At 44.2% G+C, this 23556-nt stretch overlaps 1 protein-coding gene across 19 annotated transcripts in view; it reads left to right on the forward strand.

Moving 5' to 3' along the window:
• Positions 1-7462, forward strand: part of IKZF1 (IKAROS family zinc finger 1) — a 110643-nt gene extending 103181 nt beyond the window's left edge. For all 19 annotated transcript variants that reach the window (XM_004389146.3, XM_023743085.1, XM_004389145.2 and 16 more), the window contains one exon: positions 2784-7462. In XM_004389146.3, coding sequence (XP_004389203.1) covers positions 2784-3493 — 710 coding nt within the window. In that variant the 3' untranslated portion in view covers positions 3494-7462. The remainder of the gene's footprint in view (positions 1-2783) is intronic.
• Positions 7463-23556: the final 16094 nt, after the last annotated feature.

Consider the following 23556-nt stretch of genomic DNA (forward strand, 5'->3'; position numbering starts at 1 on the left):
TTTAAATCTTTCAGTGTTATCTGCTGGTATTACTGCATTGCTGTGGACATGTCTAAGGCCAGTCTGATACTTTTTACTTGAAGTTGATTTGCATTTTCTCCCTGAATGCTTGAAGAATTCTCTATTTATCCTTAAAGATAAATAGCCTAACTAGGATGTGTCTTGGGGTTTTGCATTCTGAATAAAAATTTCCTGCTATTTTTGTCTGAAGTATCTTTTTTTTCCCCTTGATTTCTAGGAAATTCTCTTTTACATAAATGTATTTTTGTTCCATCTGTTGTGATCTCTATTCAGGGATACCAATTGTCCATATGTTGGATAATTTATCTTCCATGTCTGTTAGCATTCTTTAATTCTTGTATTTGTCCTTTTTATATTTATTCATTGTTGTTGTGATTTTCCTGTTTGTCAGTAATTCCATTCACTGGTTCGTGTTTGATTACTTGTTGTTCTAACCCATTTATTAATTCTGTAATAATACCATTTTGAATCTCACTTTGCTTTTTGCTATCTGAAATCTCCTTTTTCATCTGATTCTGTTGTTTTAGTATGTCATCTTTGGGTATTTATTGACTTTATGTCATGATGCAATTATAAGGCATTTCCTATCTTCCTTGAATTAAATATTTCCCTAGGGTGGCCCTGTTGGTCTGCATTTTGCTGCTTTTCTTCTCTTTTGTTGCTAGAAAATATTTTCACAGTAACCATGACATTTCTTTCCCTTCTGAGTATTCTTGTTGGTCTGATGTAGCTTAAGTGACTTCTCGACATTCTTCCCACTATATCTGAGACATTCATTTTCCTGTAAGAGTTACCAACTTTTCTGAATCCTGAAAGAATGCCATGGATGGAATGGGGAGGTTCAGGTGAGACAAAGTGCAATCTTTGTTACAGGACCCTCTGTCTGCTCCCCCTCCCTCGTTCTGAGAGTTAGTTTATTGCCTTAACCCAGTTGTCACTTTACCTAGTTGGGAAGTGCTTCCTATTTCCACGGGAGATACTTTGCATATTTGGACCTTCTCTCACCTCAGAATATAACATCGGGGCCTTCGCTCTGTCAGAGGGAGCCAGCCCACTGCTCACTTTCCCAGTGGCATCTGGCCAGCAGAGGTGTCAACTGCTCTTCTGTCACAAAGTACAAAGATTAAGATACCAATCTGGATTGTTTCTGTACAGATAAGAGGATATCAGGTAAAATGCTAAGGATTTTGTTACTCATACTTAAGGCTTTTGGAAGTGAGATCAGCAGGCAAGCTTTGACATATATCTCGTGCCAGAATCTTCTGTTTCATTCCGTGGTTCTTGATTTTTTTAATATATATTTCATTAGGATATGCTCCTTTCAGTAGCTGATTGCTGATGGTGAATTTTGTGTTTTTTTATTATTTTTCTCATTTTATCGAGTATTAGGTAAGAGAAATTCTGTGGAGTAGTTTTAATATGCCACAGCAATCTAGAATATATATTGTCTTTTCCTACATCCTTTTGTTGTTATACCAAGTTTTGAAAACAGTAGAGTTCAGTGGTTGCTTGGGAAGCTATAAACCATGACTCTGGGGGAGAATCAGGATGGTTAGGTAGGAAAGTACCATTTTTGGTGGGGATATAACTCTTTTCTATTTAGCAGAATTGGCTAAATGTACCACCAGTGAAAGTAAAACAAACCAGCAGTCCTGACAATAAGAGTGTAAACAGTTACTGTAATGATTGAAGGTACTCTGTCAGCCATGAGTTCAAGTGAACTCATAAACGATATATTGAGAAGTGTATCTTCAAGGAAATGTATGTTTTTTTTTCCTTGAAAATTTTACTCAAAGGCCAATGACAAGAAGCCAGATCTAGTCTCAGATTTCACAGTTACTGGGCAAGCAAGCTTTTCTACTTCTACAAACCCATGGTATTAGGTCATAAGTTCCTTGAGGCAGAGGCTCACTCGCCCATGAACCTTCGGCAATAAGCATAGTCTTTAGTACGTCATGAATGCTCAGTAGCTTTTTATAAAGAGTAAGTGAATAGCAGATCATTCTCTCCTCTAGCTTCCTTTGTTTGCTTCCTTCCGTCTACCACATATTCTCTGTTGTCCACTGTCCCAGTGCTGCTAACTAAATTGAAAGGCAGTTGGGATGCTGAGAGGTGGGAGGATGTCAAGGATAATTTTTAAGCCTGAATACCCTTTATGCTCTCCTCAAAGTCAGAGCCCATTTCATTTTGTGTTATTTATAATTTTATTATAAATAATATACAATTATATATTTTGATTAAATTGTATTATAGATTATTGAAACTATTTTCGATTATATAACCTAGAGTCATTTTAAATAAGCATATCCTGTATTATGAATAATGATTCAATGGCTATTTTAATTAAATGCACTGTAATCAATTATTATAAATTATGTATAACCTTATATAGATAATACATAATGTAAAAAGTTAATTCTAAATTAAATATAATAATGTTTAATTATATTGTCCTTAATAAAAAGATACAAGTATCCACTCAATCAGTTTAAATGAGTGCTGTTTAAATTGACATGCACAATCTTTGGTTCATCTATTCATTCATTCATTTATCCAACCAAAATTTTTTTCAATGCCTAGTGCATGTAGGTCCCTTTGCTAGGTGTTATGAAGACAGATATACACCTGATTTGGTGGTATTCTTGTTGCATACCTGCTGGTGTATTAAAACACCCCAAAAGTTGGGTTGCATTGCACACAGTGTAGATTTCAGCTGTCGCCACAAGTGGCCAAACCACACTGACCACCGCCTCTTCCCGCAGGAGAGAAGTGCCTGTCGGAGATGGCCTACGACAGCAGCACGAACTACGAGAAGGAGAACGAGATGATGTCGTCGCATGTGATGGACCAGGCCATCAACAACGCGATCAGCTACCTGGGGGCCGAGTCCCTGCGCCCCCTGGTGCAGACGCCCCCGGGGGGCTCTGAGGTGGTCCCGGTCATTAGCCCTATGTACCAGCTCCACAAGCCCCATGGGGACGGTCCCCCACGCTCCAACCACACAGCTCAGGACAGCGCCGTGGAGAACTTGCTGCTGCTCTCCAAAGCCAAGTCAGTCTCTTCCGAGAGAGATGCTTCCCCAAGCAACAGCTGCCAAGACTCCACAGACACCGAGAGCAATAACGAGGAGCAGCGCGGCGGCCTCATCTACCTGACCAACCACATCAACCCCCACGCCCGGAACGGCCTGTCCATCAAGGAGGAGCACCGGGCCTACGACGTGCTGCGGGCGGCCTCCGAGAACTCCCAGGACGCCTTCCGCGTGATCAGCCCCAGCGGCGAGCAGATGAAGGTGTACAAGTGCGAACACTGCAGGGTGCTTTTCCTGGACCACGTCATGTACACCATCCACATGGGTTGCCACGGCTTCCGCGATCCTTTTGAGTGCAACATGTGTGGCTACCACAGCCAGGACAGGTATGAGTTCTCGTCTCACATCACCCGCGGTGAGCATCGCTTCCACATGAGTTAAGCCGCTAGTCTAGAAGCAGGTGGATTGTTGGACACTCTGCTTCCAGAGGCAGGGGCCACCCTCCAAGAAAAGCACAATCACCCATGAACAGAAAATGCATAAAAGAACTGCTGCCTCCTCCCCTTCCGCCAGCAGCATGGACTGGATGATGATGTGTTTGGAGGTTGTTTTTTTTTTTTTTTTGCTGTTGTTTTGATTTTTTGTTTTTCTTCTTAAATTGGTTGAGATTTGATTTACTTTTGAAAACAGTGAGAATTTTATTGTTAGATGCAGGGTTACGTTTGGAGCACCCAGACTGTTTTCTTACTAGACATTTCCATAGATGGCTAGCTGAACCCCTTCATCTCTTGTTCTATAATTCCCCTCCTCCAAACAATTGGTCGTAGGAAAATGGCGAAAGCCTGGGAAGCAGTGTGCTGGTTCCGGTGCTAAGCACAGGATTCACGCACTCTGTGAGCATTCCAAGTGTCCATCAGCAGTGAGCGCAGCACAAAATGTGTAGCACTGCACAGAGCAAGCACTGCAGGTGAGCAGGCAGGAAGTGAGACTCCCTGGGAGGTGCCCGGCTGAGAGGGCTGGCCTGGAAAGGGAGCTGAGGCCACAGCATCAGACCCCATGAGTCTGGGGCTGAAAGCTGCTCTTTTTAAAAGAAAACATTGTTTTAAGTCACTTTCTGCATAAGAAAATAAATTGTTTGGGAAAAGTTGTGTCTCAGGCTGCCTTGGGCAAAAAGGGAGGGTTTGGAGTCCTTTAGACTCTTTAGATCTTCAAGGTTCTGAGGTGTTTCTCAGATGACTGCCAAGCCTCCTGAGCTTTGTTGCCAAGTCGGATGAACTCAGTATTCATGTGCACATACCTGCAGGCCCCTGTCCTCTGCTTCTCCTCCCCATGTCTTTACTGCCTGAAAAAGTCTATCACTACATCTACACCACCAGTCCAGAAATTTGGACATTAATTCTTGTTGAACTACTCAAAGTGTCAAATGCCTCAGAAACCAAAGCTTTATTCCAAATTCCACACTCATTTCTTTGGCTTTACATTCCTTCTCTGGCTGGTCCTACCTAAGACCATAAGCACGTGTTCCTGCAGAAGTCCGGACCTCACCCTCCTAACCTTCGTTTTAATAAAGTGCATATTCTGTTCGTAGCCACCAGCCTGGATTTCTTAGGATCGGTAAATTTATTTCCGTACCCCCACTCTGTGTTTTTCTTGTTTTAAAACTCATAAAAGAATGACTTAAAATGACCGTTAAATTTTCAGATCAATGAAATATGACAAGTGAAGCCCAGCATCTCCATTGCTAACCCACAGCACTTACCTGTTTGAAACTAAGCTAGAAAACATCCCAAACACTCTCTAATATAAAGACAAAGTAGCACACATGTGCCCACTTAAGATGCATGGCCCTGCATCCTTTGCCATTGCAGAGACTCAGTGTACGGACGGAGCAGTCATATGGCCTGTCCCCACAGGGTGATGCCCAAAGGGTTTAACATGACAGGAAGGAGGCAGGTGATGCTGCGGGGAGAACTCTTCCTGTACATGCTAAGGCAGTTGAATGCATCTCTGAAGCCTAAATAAGGTGTTTTGGGATTCTAATCCCAACCAGCAAGGGTCTCCCTCATGGTTAATCCTATCTTTATTATTAAGGTCATTCATCTCAACCACCTAGGCAAGGAAGAGCATAAAATTTCAAGTGCATACAGTGCTTGTCTTCACTAAACATGTCCCAAGGTGAACATGAAGGAACATAGAGAAAAAATTGTACATAAGCATTGGAGAGTTTAGAGAGCAGCATTTAATCTCTATCAGGATTTCTTTAGTCTCACCGTTATTAACATTTGGGGCTGGATAATTCTTTGTTGTAGGGTGCTGTCCTGTGCATTGTAGGATGTTTAGAAGCATCCTTGGTCACTTCCTGATAGATGCCGGTAGCACCCCCAGTTGTGACAACCAAACGTGTCTCCAGAAATTGCCAAATATCCCTTAGGGGGCAGAATGGCACCTGCTTGAGAACCACTGATCTAACTGAATTCTAACCCAATTAAAGATCTGGAAAATCTTCACCAAAAAATAAGACTACACGAACTATCTTCCCAGTCTTCAAGCCTGACTTGTGTTTCTCTGGAATCATTATAAATTTTATCAATGGATTACTTCCCTCCAGTCTTCAGAAGTATGCCTCCTCCAGTACACTTGAGTTTTGTAGAAGGGACAGTGTTCACAAAGATACAACTCTTCAGTCATGGATTTCTTTGCTTATAGAATGGTGTGACATTTTGAAACTGGAAATAAACAAAATTATAATAATTTATATTGTGGCACACCAGTGCACTGAGTGAAGGAAGAGAGACAGGAGCTAAAGCTGTCAGTAGCTTTAGTTCAGTATGCAATTACAGAGAAAGATATGCCTTATCCAAATTAATGTATTCAAAGTGAGAGCCTCCTTTGATTTCTGGTTAGTTAGCAAATTTCATATACGCTGTTCTTTTATATCTTTCCCACGGAGTCAGTTGGTCGAAGCCAGTTGTTTTGTCCCGTGTCATTCAAACAGAGCTTAAACCAGAACTGTAAATAGTGGCTACAGGAATTCTTTTCTAAAATTCTTTCCCCCTTCCTTCTCGTGGTCTTTTAGAGCCCATGTAAATGTCTCTTTACACACCTTTTGTTGTGGTTTTATATTGTAACACCATTTTTCTTTGAAACTATTGTATTTAACATAAAGGTTTCATACAATGTCAACCAGTAATTAAATTATGTTTGAAAGGTGGCCATATTCTGTACCATAAGTTGTTAAAACGTTTTTGTTGTAGCTGGTAAAAGTAGGATTTTGCATGACTTCACGCCTTTTTGTTCTGTGGTTTGTTTTGTTGTGTGATGGTTTGAGCGTGTGTCTCGGGTACCCCCGTGTAATGAGATGTGCATAGATTTCTTGCACACTCATTGTGTTAAAATAAATACCAGAGAAAGGAGGTTTCAGAGGAACAGGTTGACCTGTTGATTGCAATTAGAAATGACTGTTTTTTGTTCCTTCCCCTCCGCTGTCACCCCACCGTCTAACAACGTGGTAAGCTTCAACACCTGCTCCCTACCCTGAGTCCTTTTGTAATGTGTAACTTAGAGCGTGTGAGTGTCCTAGTTGAAGAGTCTTGCATTAGCACTGAAGGAAGTGTCCCAGCACCAATCACTTCAGATACCAGCATGTGCCATTTAGAGTTTAGAATCAACCCCATAATGAAATTTCAGACTCTTCACTGAGAAAAAGAGAGCTACCTGTTAGGGAGATGTGGATTTTTTTTCTTTTTTCTTTTTAGTCTTGTGCTTTTTTCTCCTTTCGTTTTGTTTTGCTTTGACTACATTGTGACTCTCATAGTATTGTCTTCTTACCAAGACAAAAGAGAGATGAAATGGACATACATACAAATCATGAAGCAAATATATTTCTCTATTCTTCACTTCTTAAGTTCCAGCAATAATGAAAGGTCAACTCTATTTGAAGTCCAGAAGTCTATCATTCATTTAAATTTTTTTTTTTTTTTACTTTAAGGTGAACCAAGATTAGACTTATTTAAGATGTACAGGCAACAGAAAAAGAAGCACATATGCTATTGGTACAATAGCATTCACTGTGAACACATGTAACCAGATATTAATATGCAATATTGTTCCAATACTTTCTAAAACATTTTTTTTATAATGTTGTGTGTGGTGATTGTTAAAGTTGAATTTGTTTATATCCAGTACAGCTTTAGGTCTTCAATTGCCTTTTTTTTTGGCAAGTACATGTACAGGACTGTAAATGAGAAAAATGCAGAAAATGTATTTCCAATCTGCTTCTATGATTATGTTAAATTATTTCTGTTTAGCTGTGAACACAGGATGTGCAACTGGAGTAATAGAGTATCCTTTTGTACACATTTTGAAATGCTTCTTCTGTAGTGATATAACAAATAAATGCACTGAATACTCTGCCTGCCCTCTCCTCTGGAGTGCATGCTAGTATGCAAAATGCCCCTACAGAGCAGGAATCTGCTGTAGACACCGTCCCAGTCAGATCCCAGTATGCGAGGAAGAGCAGAGATGAGTCGTGGGACAGGGGAGAGATGAACTGATCCCAGCACAGCAATTCTGTTCAGCAGACTGACCACCTCCTATCTGTAATGATGCTGGGCTTGGGAATATTAAGACACAGTCTTTGACCTCAAAGGGTGGATTGGAGGGTGGGTGGAGATAGAATGCAACGAATGCAACAAGAAATGCATTTACAGCTCTTCACAATGCAATGTAGCAATACCACAAGTGTCATGGGCCCATGGCTGCAGGCACAGAGGACAGAGCGTACATGCCAGGTCACACACCGGCCTTCACTCTCTCACCCCGGGGAGCTGCTCTCTTACCTGGGCTCCTCCCAATGCCATGAGGCTCAGCTCAACTCTGCTTCAGAACTGCACTATTGCAATCCCCTCTGTGGGGAAAACCTTTATCTCTTTTGGATAAATAAACAGGCATCATCTGGATTCAGATCTAGTAAATGAGGGAAGATTTGCATGGTACAACATTTGGTCCTAACCAGGTGAAACTTCGATGAAATAAACAGATTTTGTCATCTTTCACACCTAGCCTTGATATCAGTTCCCAAAGAGGGCTTTCAAAACATATCTTTTGCCAAGGCAGCATCTTTCGAAGAAGTTTTCAGCTTCTTTAGGTTACTTCACTGGAGAAGCATGTCATATAGATAGATAGATAAGATAGATGATGGATCTCACAGCCATTTAAAAATCGGTGTCACCATTTCACAGATATGCCTTACATATTTCTCAGTGATCATAGGTCAAAGAATAAGGAATATCTACACTCACTTTAAAATAATCTGGGATCAAACTAAGAGAAAGTAATTCAGAAGGGTAAGGGCTTGACCGTAAGAGTGAAAAACTTGTTTGTATATTTGTAAAACTATATGATACGGCTTAGCAACTCAGTGTCTTATGAAGCTTAATATTTATCAGAGGAATCGTGAGAAAAGGAGTCGCATGCACAGATCACTCCCAGGCTGCCATGACTCCAGATTGAGCACTGGCATGTCAAAGAGCTCAACATAGAGACCACAGAGTTAGTGACTGGTAAGGGCAAGAATTCAGAACTCTTTTAAGAGCCATGGGTAGGATGCACTTGGTTTTCACTGTTTTTATATTAACCATAATACCATAAACCAGTTCCACCAGTTGCTGTGGAGTCAATGTGTCAGAGTAGAGCTGTGCTCCATAGGGTTTTTACTGGCCGAGCTTTCAGAAGTAGGCCTTCAGGCATTTCTTCCAAGGTACCTCTGGGTGAACTCGAATCTCCAACCTTTCAGTTAGCAGCTGAGCACATTAACTACACCATTAACTACACCAGCCAGAGTCTCCTCAGTAATCATAGGAATGATTACTCTAGACATAGCCTTTTGATGCTGTGAACCTTCAGTATTCATTTTACTTTCTTCTGGTTTCCTGCAAACTCCTGATGAAAGTTAACAGTCTATCTGCTCAGTGCACCCAAATGGACTGGCCCACCTCTAGGGAGGCTAAAATGAAAGGATACTGCCTTCATACGGTGACTGTGAGAACCAGCGTGGTTCACAATCACAACTGGGATGGGAGGAGTCAAGATTTCACTGTGTCTAGGCTGGAGGACAGGAGTGGATTTCAGGTGGAACACACCAAGGCAAGAAGAGCCTGGTGGCAGGCAAGGAAGGCCCCAGAAGAAGCTGCATAGATGGAATCCTACTCCCTGCCACTGTTCCAAGAACAGCCTGAAGCAAACCCTGAACAATCTGGAGCACTCAGTTACCTCATGTTTCTCCTTCAGGCAGCCTTCGATTGTTGCCAACTTGTGTCTTATCCTTCTCTGCTGGAAATGGCAGCTCTTCTTCATCTCACTTTTATTCCTGATGATTGGCATAAATTTAAAAGTTGAGCATATTTTAAATGTTAGTCTAGAATTTGGGATTGAAAGCTAAAGATTAGAACTGGGGGCTCGGAAACCAAAGATCCCTGGTCCCTTTTCCAATCAGTCGTATTTTCTATCAAAATTAAATGCCTTGGAGGTTTTGTGACTCCTTGCTGAAACCTTGCGTTCTCATTTAAAGCGCACGTATTCTCAAGGAACGAAATCTCTTTGGCTGTTTCCAAAAGTCCTTTTTTTAAAATTTTTTGGCCTTTCAACACCAAACCCAGAGGTAGGCACAAAGAAGCCACTCAAAGAATTGAGCCTCAGAGACTGACAGGAAGTTCTCAATCACCCAAGCAGGAACTCCATGTTCCTCTGTATCATGGTGCTGCCAAGCCCAGGGTGCCCGTCTGAACCAGTCTGGCATTTCCCTGCACCAGACCCAGAGCAGCACTCAGATGCCACAGCTCCCATACAAGGTGAAGCCAGAATGTTCCCTTATCTACCCATCCTGTCTTCTCAGCCTATTCACAAATAAACCACCCCTCACTACCTCTAAAGAAGTCCCTGGGTGTTGCAAACAGTTAAACATTTGGCTACTAACCGAAAGGTTGGCGATTTGAATTCACCCAGAGATGCCTTGGAAAAAAGGCCTGGTGATCTACTTTCAAAAGAGCATGCCATTGAAAATTTCACCATTTGTCTGTCAGTTTTTCATACCATGGTGGCTTGCATGTTGCTGTGATGCTGGAAGCTATGCCAACGGTATTTCAGATACCAGCAGGGTCACCATGGTAGACAGGTTTCAGTGGAGCTTCCAGACTAAGACAGACTAGGAAAAAGGAACTGGCAAATCTATTTCTGAAAAAAATTGGCCAGTGAAAATGTTATGGGTAGCAGCGGAATATTGTCTGATAACAGTGCCGGAAGATGAGTCCCTCAAGTTGGAAGGCTCTCAAAATATGACTGGGGAAGAGCTGCCTTCTCAAAGTAGAGTTGACCTTAATGATGTGGATGGAGTAGAGCTTTCGGGACCTTCATTTGCTGATGTGGCACGACTCAGAAGAATCAGTTAAAAACATCCATCATTAGTAATCAGAATGTGGAATGTATGAAGGATGAATCAAGAAAAATAAGAAGTTGTCAAAAATGAAATGGAATGCTTAAAGATCGATGTCCTAAGCATTAGTGAACCGAAATGGCCTGCTGTTGTCCATTTTGAACTGAACAATTGTATGGTCTACTAGGCCGGCAATGAAAAATTGAGGAGGAATGGCATTGCATTCATCATCAAAAAGAACATTTCAAGAATTATCCTGAAGTACAACACTGTCAGTGATAGGATAATATTCATATGTCTACAAGGAAAAGGAATTAATATGACTATTATTCAAATTTAGGCACCAACCACTAATGTCAACGAGGAAGAAATTGAAGATTTTTACCAATTTCTGCAGTCTGAAATTGATCAAACATGCAATCAAGATGCATTGATAATTACTGGGAAAGCTGGAAACGAAGAAGGATCAGTAGTGCCCATTCCAAAGAAAGGTGATCCAGTGGGATGCAGAAATTATCAAACAATATCATTGATATCACATGCAAGTAAAAATCTGCTGAAGATAACTCAAAAACCATTGCAGTAGTACATCAACAAGGAGCTGCCAGAAATTCAAGCCAGATTCAGAAGAGGATGTGGAATGAGGGATATCATTGCTGATGTCAGATGGATCCCAGCTGAAAGCAGAGAATACCAGAAAGATGTTTACCTGTGTTTATTGACTATGCAAGGGCATTCGACTGTGTGGATCATAACAAATTTATGGATAACATTGCAAAAAATGGGAATTTCAGAACACTTAATCGCGCTCATGCAGAACCTGTACATAGATCAGGAGGCAGTCATTCACACAGAACAAGGGGATACTGCATGGTTTAAAATCAGGAAAGTTGTGTGTCAGGGTTGTATCCTTTCTCCATACTTAGTCTGTATACTGAGCAAATAATTCAAGAAGCTGAACTATATGAAGAAGAATGTGGCATCAGGATTGGTAGAAGACTCATTAACAGCCTACGATATGCAGATGACACAACCTTACTTGCTGAAAGCAAAGAGGACTTGAGGCATTTACTGATGAAGATCAAAGACTACAGCCTTCAGTATGAATATACCTCAACATAAATACAACAAAAATCCTCACAACTGGACCAGTAAGCAACGTCATGATATATGGAGAAAATACTGAAGTTGTCAAGGATTTCATTTTACTTGATTCCACAAACAACACCCATGGAAGCAGCAGTCAAGAAATCAAATGACATATTGCATTGGGCAAATCTGCTGCAAAAGACCTCTTTAAAGTGTTGAAAAGCAAAGATGTCACTTTGAAGACAAAGGTGTGCCTGACCCAAGCCATAATATTTTCAGTTGCCTCATATGCATGTGAAAGCTGGACAATGAATAACGAAGACCTAAGAATTGGTGCCTTTGAATTATGATGTTTGTGAAGAATAATGAATATACCATGGACTGCCAGAAGAACAAACAAATCTGTCTTGGAAGAAGTACAGCCAGAATGCTTCTTAGAAGCGAGGATAGCGAGACTTCATCTCACGTACTTTGGACACGTTATCAGGAGGGACCAGTCTCTGGAGGACATCATGCTTGGCAAAGTAGAGTGTCAACAAAATAGAGGAAGACCCTCAATGAGATGGAATGACACAGTGGCTGCAACAATGGACTCATAGCAACAATTAAGAGGATGGTGCAGGACTGGGTAGTGTTTTATTCTATTGTACATAAGGTCACTATGGGTCAGAACGGTCTCAATGGCACTAACAACAACAACACTGAAAACCTATGGAGCACAGTTCTACTGTAATGCATATGGGTTGCCATAAGTCGGGTTGACTTGATGGCAACTGGTTTAGTTTGGGTTTGGTTAACTGTCTCTAAAGGGGAAGAGAGGCATTCTGTTTGGCTGCTGGGGTGACAGGGTCAACAACACCACTTCCACACTTGCCAGCCTAGGCTCCTGTCCCCACTGGCTTCTCCTCCCTTGAACCAGTCCTGAGAAAACCCCACTCCCAAGCTGTTGGCTGCCATGAGCCTCCCTCATCAGCTCTAGCCTCCCCTGGGCACCAATGCTTCCAACATTTCCCCATGACTTTGGTTCTCAAATGCAGCTCAGAATCACCTGAGTGGTTGTTAAAAATAGAGTTTCCAGAGGTACACCCCTGAACATTCTCGAAGATGGAACAGATGTGAGACCAGTTCCTTCAAGTCATGCTAAACTGACTCCCAGTCCTGTTCCTCTTCGGGGATTTATAACCTTAACCCTTTTAAAGCCCAAACACTTTTTTTTTTTTTTTTTGAGGGAGAAGGGAAAATTAATAATGTTTTTCTCTTTTGCTCCTGAATTTGGAAACAACACAGACATAGACAAGGGAGTTAGAAAGTGGGAGATGAAAACACCAGCTTTGTTACTCATAAAACCTCAGTGAGAGCACACAGCTTCAATGTGTGACCACAATGGGCTTCTGACACTCACCCTGAATTAGGCAGACTTACCTATCGAACCACAGGCAGTACTTAAACTCAGGTCCCCTCTGAAAAGTAGAGGAGAAGCGGGGAAGAACCCATGCTCTGCAGGCAGCAGACCCCAAGGGGGCAAGGGGAGGCCTGCTTGGTTTCTGCATCTGGATCTCAAAACCAGATAACTCTTCTCCTCCCTTGGGGCTCAAGCAGGACTTTCCTGAAGTCCCTCCAAGTGAAAACAGGGGCAAGAAAAGTAGCAGTCCCACCTGTCCCAGCCTCACCACAATCTCAGCAAATTTCCCCTGATAGAGAAAATCAAGACCATTCTACGTGAGTTCCCACTGCTTCCTTCCTCAAAGTATTCTCACGTTTTACTAAGATGGAAGGACTTGTACTGTCACATCAACCTCTGCAGTGACTCTTCTAAAACCAAGTCTCTGCATGGTCGTCCTTCAAGCACGAGCATGCCAATGGTCTCCCTGCTTCCAGGATCTTCTCACTTCAGTCCAACCTTCATGGGGCTAAAACGAGATGGATCAAGTTACTGACCCTGCTACCTGACACAAAGGTCTTCAGTGATTTCCTACTACTTCAAAGCAAAGGGCAAATTCCTCAGCCTGGGACACAAGGCCCCTCAACCATGTGGTTGTCTTCCATGGAGTCCCTCTTAGCATGTCCCTAACCAGATGGCATGATGGTTAAGAACAGGATCTAGAGCTCCCAAGCCTGGAATGAATCTCAGCTCTGCAGGTTAAAGCTATGTGACATTGAGCAATTGGCTTAATCTCTCTGCGCCCCGGTTTCCTCATCCATAAAACCCTGGGGAGTTATTGTGAGGATTAATAAAACCCTTAGAATAGGGCCTGGCCTGAATTCAGTGTATTTATTAAACATTTCCTATTTCACTTTGCATTTGTATAGCACCCTCTAGCCCCAATATCTCATTTAATCTCCGTAAAAGCCAGGATAGAGAAGATAGCCCCTGTCTTAGTTATCTAGTGCTGTTGTAACAGAAATACCACAAGTGGATGCCTTCAGCAAATGGAAGATTATTCTCTCACAGTCTAGCAGGCTAGAAGTCCAAATTCAGGGTGCCAGCTCCAGGGGAAGTTGCTCTCTCTCTGTCAGCCTTGGAGGAAGGTGCTTATCATCAATCTTCCCCCGTTGAGGAGTTTCTCAGTGCAGGGACCCGGCTCCAAAGGACACGTTAATCTCCTGGCTCTTGTTTCTTGGTAGTATGAGGTCCCTGTGTCTCTCTGCTCACTTTTCTCTTTTATATCTCAAAAGAGATTGGCTTAAAACACAACCTAATCTTTGTAGATTGAGTCTTATCAACATAACTGCTGCTAATCCCATTAACATCATAGAGATAGGATTTACCACACATAGGAAAATCACATCAAATGACAAAATGGTGGACAATCACACAATATTGGGAATCGTGGCCTAGCCAAATTAACAGATATTTTGGGGCACACAATTTAATCCATGACAGCCCCATACTAGAGATAAAACAGTTGTGGCAGGGGCATAGCAAACCACCTATAAAGCACACAGGCATGTGTTGTACATGTTCACGCACATTAACACCCAGACTTCATAACTTCCCAGGAAATATGATCATGGTCCCCCTTGTGAAGGTAAAAAGGCCGAATCTCAGGGACTCAATCAACTTGCCTGAAGTCACAGGGCAGAAGCAGAAGTCAAAGCAGGCCCTGCCTTCAGGCCCCATCCTGCTCCCTGCTTCCACTCCACCTCAGCAGTGTTACTCTTGAGGAATTGATGGGATTTAATACACATGGACAACAGGGATCTGACAACCCCATCACATTCAAAGTCAGGGAGGGAGAAAAAACATGCAAATACAAACCCCACCTGAGAGCAGTCTTCCCTCAGCCTCCACAACAAACTGACTGGGCTACTTCCATGAACCATGCCCAAATTACACCTCAAGTTCCCCAGACTCTCACTCTGTGAGTGGGAAGTATGTTCTTAAGACATAATCCAGAGGCGTTTCAAGGCACATGCCGGACTGAGTCCGGAATCCCGAACCACAGAGTCAGGAGAGGGAGGAGGTGAAGGGATCTAGTGGGCTCTGGCCTCTCTAGCCCCACTTTATAGAGGAGGAGGCTGAGACCACTTTTCCACAGGGGTAGCCTATTTCCAAGAGGATGAGCAGGGACATGGATAGGAATTGGAAAGGGGGAGGGGAGGCCAAGAAAGAACCAAGAGTTGAGCAGAGATTGAACAATGAGGAGATATTTTAGAAAATTGGAAACACAAGCTAAGCAAGGCATGATGCAAGCAAAATGCCTAGATGTCTAGAAGCCCAGAGAAGGGCATCTGGAATATAGAAGTTGCTCAGTAAATATTAATTGATTAAATGGGCGATTAAATTGATGAAACATTGAAGGAATGACGAAGAGTTGAGCCCAAGTCCCTGGTCCTAGACGAGCCAGGAAAAATATAAAAGGAGAAAGGGGCAGGTGGTTTGGAGACAGGAGCTCAGTTTTGTTGAATTTAAGCAACTGTGGGACATCCAAGGGCCCTTCCAGGGGATGAGTGAAATCCATAAGCCTTAAAGAGAGGCCGCCAATTTGGGAATCACTGACACAAGGATGACTGTAAAGAAAGGTGTGAAAGATACATGATGTTGTTAAGGAAAGAGGAAGGACAGAGGAGACCACTTTGGGGAGGAGGAACAGGAGGAGCCAGCAACAGAAATGAAAGCCCTTGTTCCAGTGAGCAGGAATACAAATCAAATATAACATCTCAGATCTTCTTTATTCAAAAAGCAAAGACCACAAGCAGGTCCATAAAGAAGATCAGATGAGAAAGGGGCTGAGAAGAGGATGCTGGGTTATGTCTCTAGGATGCTAGCAGCCACCTTCAAGGGAGCAGCTTCCAGAGGGTGGTAAGTGGGAGCAACAGGGAAGGGCAGGTAGAGGTGGCCATGGGGTGAGCAGAGTAAAGCTGACGTAGAAGAAATAGGGAAGTAAAGGCTACCAATCCCCAGATCTCAGCTTCCACCTGAAGCTGTAAAAGACACCAGTTCCTGGCCATATTTTCCTCAGGAGGAAGGCGAAAACCTCACTGTAAAGTCCCCCTTTGCAACCACGCTGAGGACAGGAGCAAGGCAATGGTGGCAGCTGTGGAGGCTGGGCAGCTCTGGGAAGGAAGCACCCAGCCGTGGGGTCCTGTGCCCCATCCATGCACAAATGGCGACCCAGCCTCACAGGAAGCAGATGCATCGCCCCACCGCCACCCACCCACGGCCTGGGCACAACTGGGAACCGCTGCTTGGGGAGGAAATTTGCATAATATGGATAATTTCGTATCAAGACTGTCCCCTAAAGTGAACTGCAAGGATCTTGGCACAGTTAACAAATTTCACTTCTTCTTTCCCATGTTTTGTCAAACCAACCAGAGTGTGTGAATTGTCCAGAGATTTTCTTTCCCCCCATGAGTCAGTCCCAGAGCTCTCCTCTCTTCTTTCTGCTGCCCCCACACCCCTCGGAAGGGTGGAGCCCGACCTCATCAGGGAGTGCCTGCCCCAGCCAGTGACACCACCCCAAAGCCTCCTTCCTTGGATGCAACCTTGCATAAGGCATCAACTGCTGCTTTCTTTGACAATGTCTTCTCCTGGTGCCGTGTAACCCGATGCTTCCCCAGCACCTGCGAGGGCTTCCTCATTGTCGTTCTCCCTAGAGCTTCCTGCGGCCAGAGGGCGGGTCCAGGCCCCACCAGAGAAGGTTCTGTGGTCTCAGGGCCCCTCCATTCGATTCCCCTTTTGGACCCTCCTCCATTCTGGGTGCCACCCTCATCCCCACCCACAGCAGGCACCACCCTTTGCAAAATACTTTCTTGCCCACAGCAGTCCTCACCTTTTGAAGCATCAAGATTCTTTTTGAAAATCAGTTTCGTATCACCCACAGGAAATCAGTGTACGTTTGTAGCCATTTATACAAAAATAAAGCAGACACCAAATGAATTCAGGGAGACCTCTTCTATCACTGTGATCCTGAGAGGCTGGGAACAGCTATCTAGTCTACAGGTTCAGATCCACGCCATTCCAAATGGCACTCAAGGCTTCATCAAGATCTGATCCCAAAAGCTCTCTCCAGCCACCTTCAACCTTCCAATCATACCAGCATTCCTTAGTCCCCAGTTCCCTCCTACCTGCCCCTTGGCTGGTCCTGGAAGGTCTTTTCCAGCCTTGCTGGCTGCTGAATGACTTATGGGAGGAGCCTTGCTCACTGTGCCTCAGGCTTAGAGCTGCCTCAAGACCAGGACTCTGAGTTCCTGGTGCCCTCATGTACCTAAGTCTGTGTTACGGCGGCACTCACCGCGCTGCTTATTAAATGTCTCCTCCAGGGACTGTGAGCCGCTGGAGGGCAAAGACTTGCCTCAGTCTTCCCTGAACTTCCAGTAACAAGCACTGGGTCAGGCCAAGGCAGGCCCAGGAAAGATGTGCGGGGTGGGCCCTCCATCCCAGCGCTCTGGGTCAGGTCCAGGAAAGGTGTGTGGGGTAGGTCCTCCATCCCAGCACTCTGGGTCAGGTCCAGGAAAGATGTGCGGGGTGAGTCCTTCACTCCGGCCCTCGAGGTCAAGCCCAGGAAAGGTGTGTGGGGTGGGTCTTCCATCCCAGTGCGCTGGGTTAGGCCCAGTGGGGACAAGAAGTGTTTGTGGGGTGGGTCCTCCATCCCAGTGCTCTAGGTCAGGCCCTGGGGGCTCCACGAAGGGTGTGTCAGGTGGGTCCTTCATCCCAGTGCTCTGGCCTCCCTGAGATTTTTGCCCTGGATGCCAGTGTGGACCCTGGTCCATGACCTTTGCTCCTGAGCCCTTCACATTCTGCCACTTGCTTCTGAGCCAGCGTCAATCCTCCCTGGAGAAAGGGGCAGGACACAGCAGGACACATACCCCCGAGCTCCCTGTGCACTCCCTGTGGCTCTCTAGGAGGGCTCGCCCTTATCCTGGCATCACAGAGGATCTCATCCAGGGACTTCAAATTGGTCCTGAGGGACAAAGCTGCTGAAGATGCAGAGAGAGGGGACAGTGACCACGGAAGGCGAGACCGGGCGCCCAGAGCACAAGGAAGCTTAGTAAGTGCAAGAGTCTTTAGGGGGGAGAGGGGGATTTCCCAAGAAGTCCTCTGGTGGCTATTTCCTTTCCAGTTTGAACTCTCCACTTACACATGCTGGCTGGGTTTGCATACACATTCACTCAAGTGTTGCCAGCATTTATCCGGGTCTTCCACTTGCCATGAGTTGGAATCAACTCGATGACAACTGGTTTTTCCCCACTTGTCCATCACGGGACTGGGCCTGGGACCGAGAGGTGAGGACAGGTCAGGTTAAGTCAATGCCCCAGAGAAGCAGGAGGTGAGACCGACCGTGAGGGCTTCAGGGAGGGGTATCCAGAGAAAGCTCTGTGTTGCCACAGGCACAGGGGGGCCCTGAGTCCAGCCAGGTGCACTGGAAGAGGTGGCATCTCACTTGAATCACGAGAGAGAGAAGGATTATTCACGTGAAGGAAGGGACGAGAAAATTTCCAGCAGAGGGGACAGCATGGGAGAAGGTCAAGAGGCTGGAACATGCAGTATTGTGTTCAAAGAAGGATGCGCCACTATATTTGGCAGAAGCGTCCTGGGAGGGGTCAAGGCCCTCACCAGCCTCCCCTGGCGTAAAGGGGCCCGACCACCCAGTGAGTGCCAGGGGAGGAAGAGGGAGTCCAGAGCTTAGCTGAAGAAGGTTCTCTTGGAATCAAAGCTAAACGGGGAGTTGAGGGAAGATACAGAAAACTAGGCCCCTGTGCCTGGAGCTGCCAGGCTGTTATGTAGCAGCCTAGATTCAGCGGCGTGGAGGAAGGGTGGAGATGGGTGTGAGCTTCGATTTCAGGTAGTGAAACCAGGGCTAGGAAAGCAGAGCGCCCTTTTCAAGGTCACGGGGAGTCACCCTCAAGCCACAGTTCCCCAAGCCTTACGCATGATACAGAGGAGAACAGGGCTAAATGGTGCGGGAAAGTCACACGCTCTTGCCTCCTTCTGGAGAGTCACAATGTGTGTTCATGATTGAAAGGCCTGAGAAAAATGCTAAGATAGTTTGTTTAATCCAGCTCTCTGCATATATATTTGATTCAAACCCTCCCCCTTTCATTATTATCAACACCCACACGACTCCAGGAAGGGAAGATACTGTAGTACATGGTGTACTGGAGGCAGGGACAGATTAGCCAATAAGGATAAGCACGGGCTCACTTGTGTTTACTAATCTGTAGTGAACAATTTCGCATGGGTTTCACCACGCTGCATCAAAGTGAAACCCATGTGAAATTGTTCACTACAGATTACTAAGTAAGCACAAGTAAGCCCGTGCTTACTTTGCCTATTGAGTCATCTGCCCGTCAGGGATTATAAATTTGAAAAGAGGCTTTGATTCTATAGAAAGGTGCTGTGGGGTTGGGAGAGAGACAGATGCCAGCCATACCTAGAAGCAGAATCTTTGATGTGGTGAAAAAATGTGGAATTGTTCACTACAGATTAGTAAGTAAGCGTAAGTACGCGTATGCTTACCTTGCTTATCGGATGATCCACCCCTGCCTGGAGGGAACATGGCCCAGCATGGTTCAGCTGTTGCCAGCCCTGCTTTGGCTCTCGGGGTAGCTCCCCTGTGCCTTCCTCAGGCACTTCAGCCCTGACCTCTGCCCTGGGGTTAGTAGCATTAGCAGCAGGACCTTTGGTGAGGTGTCAGGCCCAGTGCTGGGGGCTTTATACAGATTTTCTCATTCACCCTCACCCCTAGCACCCTGTGACATGGATGAAGACACAGGCTCCTCTAGGCCCGGGAACGTAGTCAGTGTGGCTCCGTCCCAGGTGAAGCCGGTGAAAGCACAGCGCTGTGACCCTGGAGCCTGTTCTTCCTCCATGGAACCAGCTGGGGCATCTGCTCACCCAGTGGTCTTCCTGTGAGTTGTCTCTGGACTTCTGAAAGTTACCCTTTTTATAAGAGTGAAACTATTTCTCGGAGCAAATTTGTCTGCTGCCAATATTGGTGTAGCCAGGGGATTTCAGAACTGATCTGGAGGGTACTGAAAGGTTCTTAGTAGTCCCTGGGTGGTGCAAACGATTAAGTGCTCAGCTCCTGACCAAAAGGTTGACAGTTCAGATTCACCCCAAGGCACCTTGGAAGAAAGGCCTAGGGATCTACTTCTGAAAAACTGGCCATTGAAAACTCCATGGAGCACAGTTGTACTTTGGCACAGAGTAGGGTCTTCATGAGTGAGACTGTCTTGATGGCAACTAGTTTGGTTTGGTTTTTGGAAAGGTTCTTAAAACTCATTCTCCTTATGACAGGTCAAAAAGAGGCATGACTGTCTCCTTTCCCAGTCCATGCTTCTACTCTGCATTGCAATGTAGGATCAAGACCTGGATAATTCAGGACTGACTGAGGCCTTGATTGTCTGGGTTGGCCATGTGAAAAATACCAGTGTACCACCTCCATACTTGTTGTCTAGCTCAGGCCCAGGTGAAAATTATCATTAAACCAGCTATAAAATGCTTAGAAATGTGAATAAAAAGAAAAGACAAACACAAGCGCTTATTGAGTTCTTATTGCATACCAGGCATTGTGGTAGGAACCCTACATAAATGCCCTTGTTCTTTCTTACAAGGTTTTTTTTATTTTTATTTTATACATACCCATTTTGCAAATACAGAATCCTAAGGCTTAAACAGGATAAGTAATTTCCCCAAAGCTGTACAAACAGATCCTGGGTTCAAATACAGGCTCCTAGCACATTATATCTCAATGTATAATTACAAAATAAAAGCAGTAAGCCAATATTGAGGTGATAAAACTTAATATTATATTTACTCTGTTATTTTAACGGATATGAAAATAAAAGATATCAGTTAAGCTAATAAATTCTCCTTTGCTTTCCAAATATTTTATTATGACTCGATGCTTTTAGGTATTCATAGTTATGTTTTCAGTGTAGACAAAATCATTGGGAATCATAAGGAAGAATCCTTAGAATTGTTCCTCTTGAGCAGGATAAGACCTGCTTACAGTACTACATGTTAGGAGGCTGGGGAAGGGGGCAGAAGAGTTTTGGAGAAAGGAAACAAAGTTATTCCCAAGCCTCAATAAGAAACTGTGGAAAAGCATTTCTACGGTGTGTGCCTGGATTTTTAATGACAGATGAGGACATGTGTTGATAAAAGCTGGTAGCTCAGAAAGAAAATCAGAAGTATAGAACACTGAGTGGAAAAAAAATAGCACATTGAAAGGATTCAGCCAGACTAAATTTGTTAACATATAGTGATTATTTTCTGAGTCTCAGTCAAGTATCAAACAGGTACACAGCAGAAGATACCAAGGGCTCACCTTGGATAGAGTAAGTTTTTAAAAAAAAATAATTTTTATATTACACAAGATCCCTAACCCAACTTTTGGATAAAACCAAATCTCCCTTGTTTGTGACAGTCACCAAGGCTTATAAAGCACGTTTATAAAGTCTCAATTGACCACAAAGCCTTCCAACGTTCTGCCAAGCATAAAGCTTAACTCAGTAGCACACAGTAGGAACGGAGTAAATGTTGCGGAATAGGTGTACGTCCTCCCTTCACATCCCACTATCAGTTTTTTGTTTATTTGTTTGTTTTTAATTGACGTAAATATTTCTTAACATGAAGAGTTGTTGTAGACCAGGACATGATAAATACAAGTCTTAAATTCTGTTCTACCATCTAAGAAGTCAGGAGACTACTTCACTAAAGTTACCAGCCTCTTTCAGCATTTCTCAAATGTCGGGCTTCCTTAAGAAGGCCTCCAGACCCAGGAATTAACTAGCTTTCCATTGGGTGGCTAGAAGGAGCACCTTCTAATGGACACTGATTTGCAATCACCGAATGGGTATTTATTGAGCTCTGTGTATAACAGGCAAAACCAAAATACCAAACCAGTTGCTGTCAAGTCAATTCTGACTCGTGGCAACCCCATGTGTTACAAAGTAGAGCTGCTCCACAGAGTTTTCGTGCTATAATCTTTACAGAAGCAGATTGCCAGGCCTTTCTTGCACTATTGCTGGGTGGGTTCAAACTGCCAAACTTAAGGTTAGTAGCAGAGAGCAAACTATACTACCCAGGGACCAGACACAGGAAAAAAGGCTGCTGGGCTGGTGATGTTGACAATTATCCTGGGACAGAGGTGTTACTAAACCAATGTGTTACAGAGAAGAAAGAGACTTACCATGTTCTGTGCCTTGCCTGAGACCCACCATCAAGATAGGGCCCTGCAGGCAGTTCAGACTCTTGATAACCTGGGCTGGGATACAGGTACAGCAACCAAGAAAGGAAACGATTTCTCAGCCTAAGGATGACCTGGTCACTGACACACATTAATAAACCCATGGCCATTGAGTCAATTCCGACTCATAGTGACCCTATAGGACAGAGGAGAACTGCCCCATAGGGTTTCCAACGAGCGCCCGGTGGACTGGAACCACTGACCGTTTGGTTAACAGCCATAGCACTTAACCACTGTGCCACCAGGGCTCCACCACATGTTAATACATAGTGATCATTACAGTCTTAGCCAAGTATCAAACAGCTACACAGTAGATGTCTGAAGGTGTCCGAAGAAAACGTACATCCCTCCCCGGCCATGTAGGCTGTATGTAAGTGTATTGGGTGAAAAATACAAAGTAGCTGAAAAGGCATGACTTACAGAAGCAAACAGCAATTCTACGTCTTAACTGTTTGCTTGGAGAAACGGAGCATTTATTTCCACACCTGTAACCCTGAGGTTCCAGAACCTACATCACAGAGTATTTATTTTGCTCCCCAAACAGAAGTTCTGTGTAGCACCATACTGTTCCATACAGTAGCCACTAATAACATGTGACTATTTAATTTAAAACAATTAAAATTAATTAAATAAAAATCCAGTCCCTCAGATGTAACAGCCACATTTCAAGTGCTCGGCAGCCACACGGGGCTGTTGTTACTGTTAGTTGCCATACAGTCAGCCCCAACTCACGGCGTACAACAGAATGAAAGGTTGCCCGGTCCTGCGCCATCTTCATGATCACTAATATTCTCAAGTCCATTGTTGAGGCCACTGGGTATTTTGAGTGCCTTCCAATCTAGGGGGTTCATCTTCCAGCAATATATCAGACAGTGTTCTGTTGTGATCCATAGGGTTTTCATTGGCTGACTTTTAGAAGTAGACCACCAGGCTTTTCTTCCTAGTCTGTCTTATTCTGGAAGTTCCACTGAAACCTGTCAATCATAGTGATCCTGCTGATATTTGAAATACTGGAGACATAACTTCCAGCATCATAGGAGCACACATGCCACCACAGTACAACAAACTGACAGACCAGTGGTGGCACATGTGGGTAGTGGATACCATATTGGGCAGTGCAGACATAGAACATTTCGCTCATCACAGAAGCTCTATAGGATCATGCTGATGACACATCGTGCCCACCTTGCTCCCCAGACCTTCTCAGTATCTAGCACAGTTCCTGGCACAAGTGGATGTCCAGCAAGCATTACTTCCTCCCCAAGTAAACAATGCATTCCCAGCTTGTTCCC

Source organism: Trichechus manatus, unplaced genomic scaffold (genome assembly GCF_000243295.1).
Source record: "Trichechus manatus latirostris isolate Lorelei unplaced genomic scaffold, TriManLat1.0 scaffold00235, whole genome shotgun sequence".
NCBI lineage: Eukaryota > Metazoa > Chordata > Mammalia > Sirenia > Trichechidae > Trichechus > Trichechus manatus.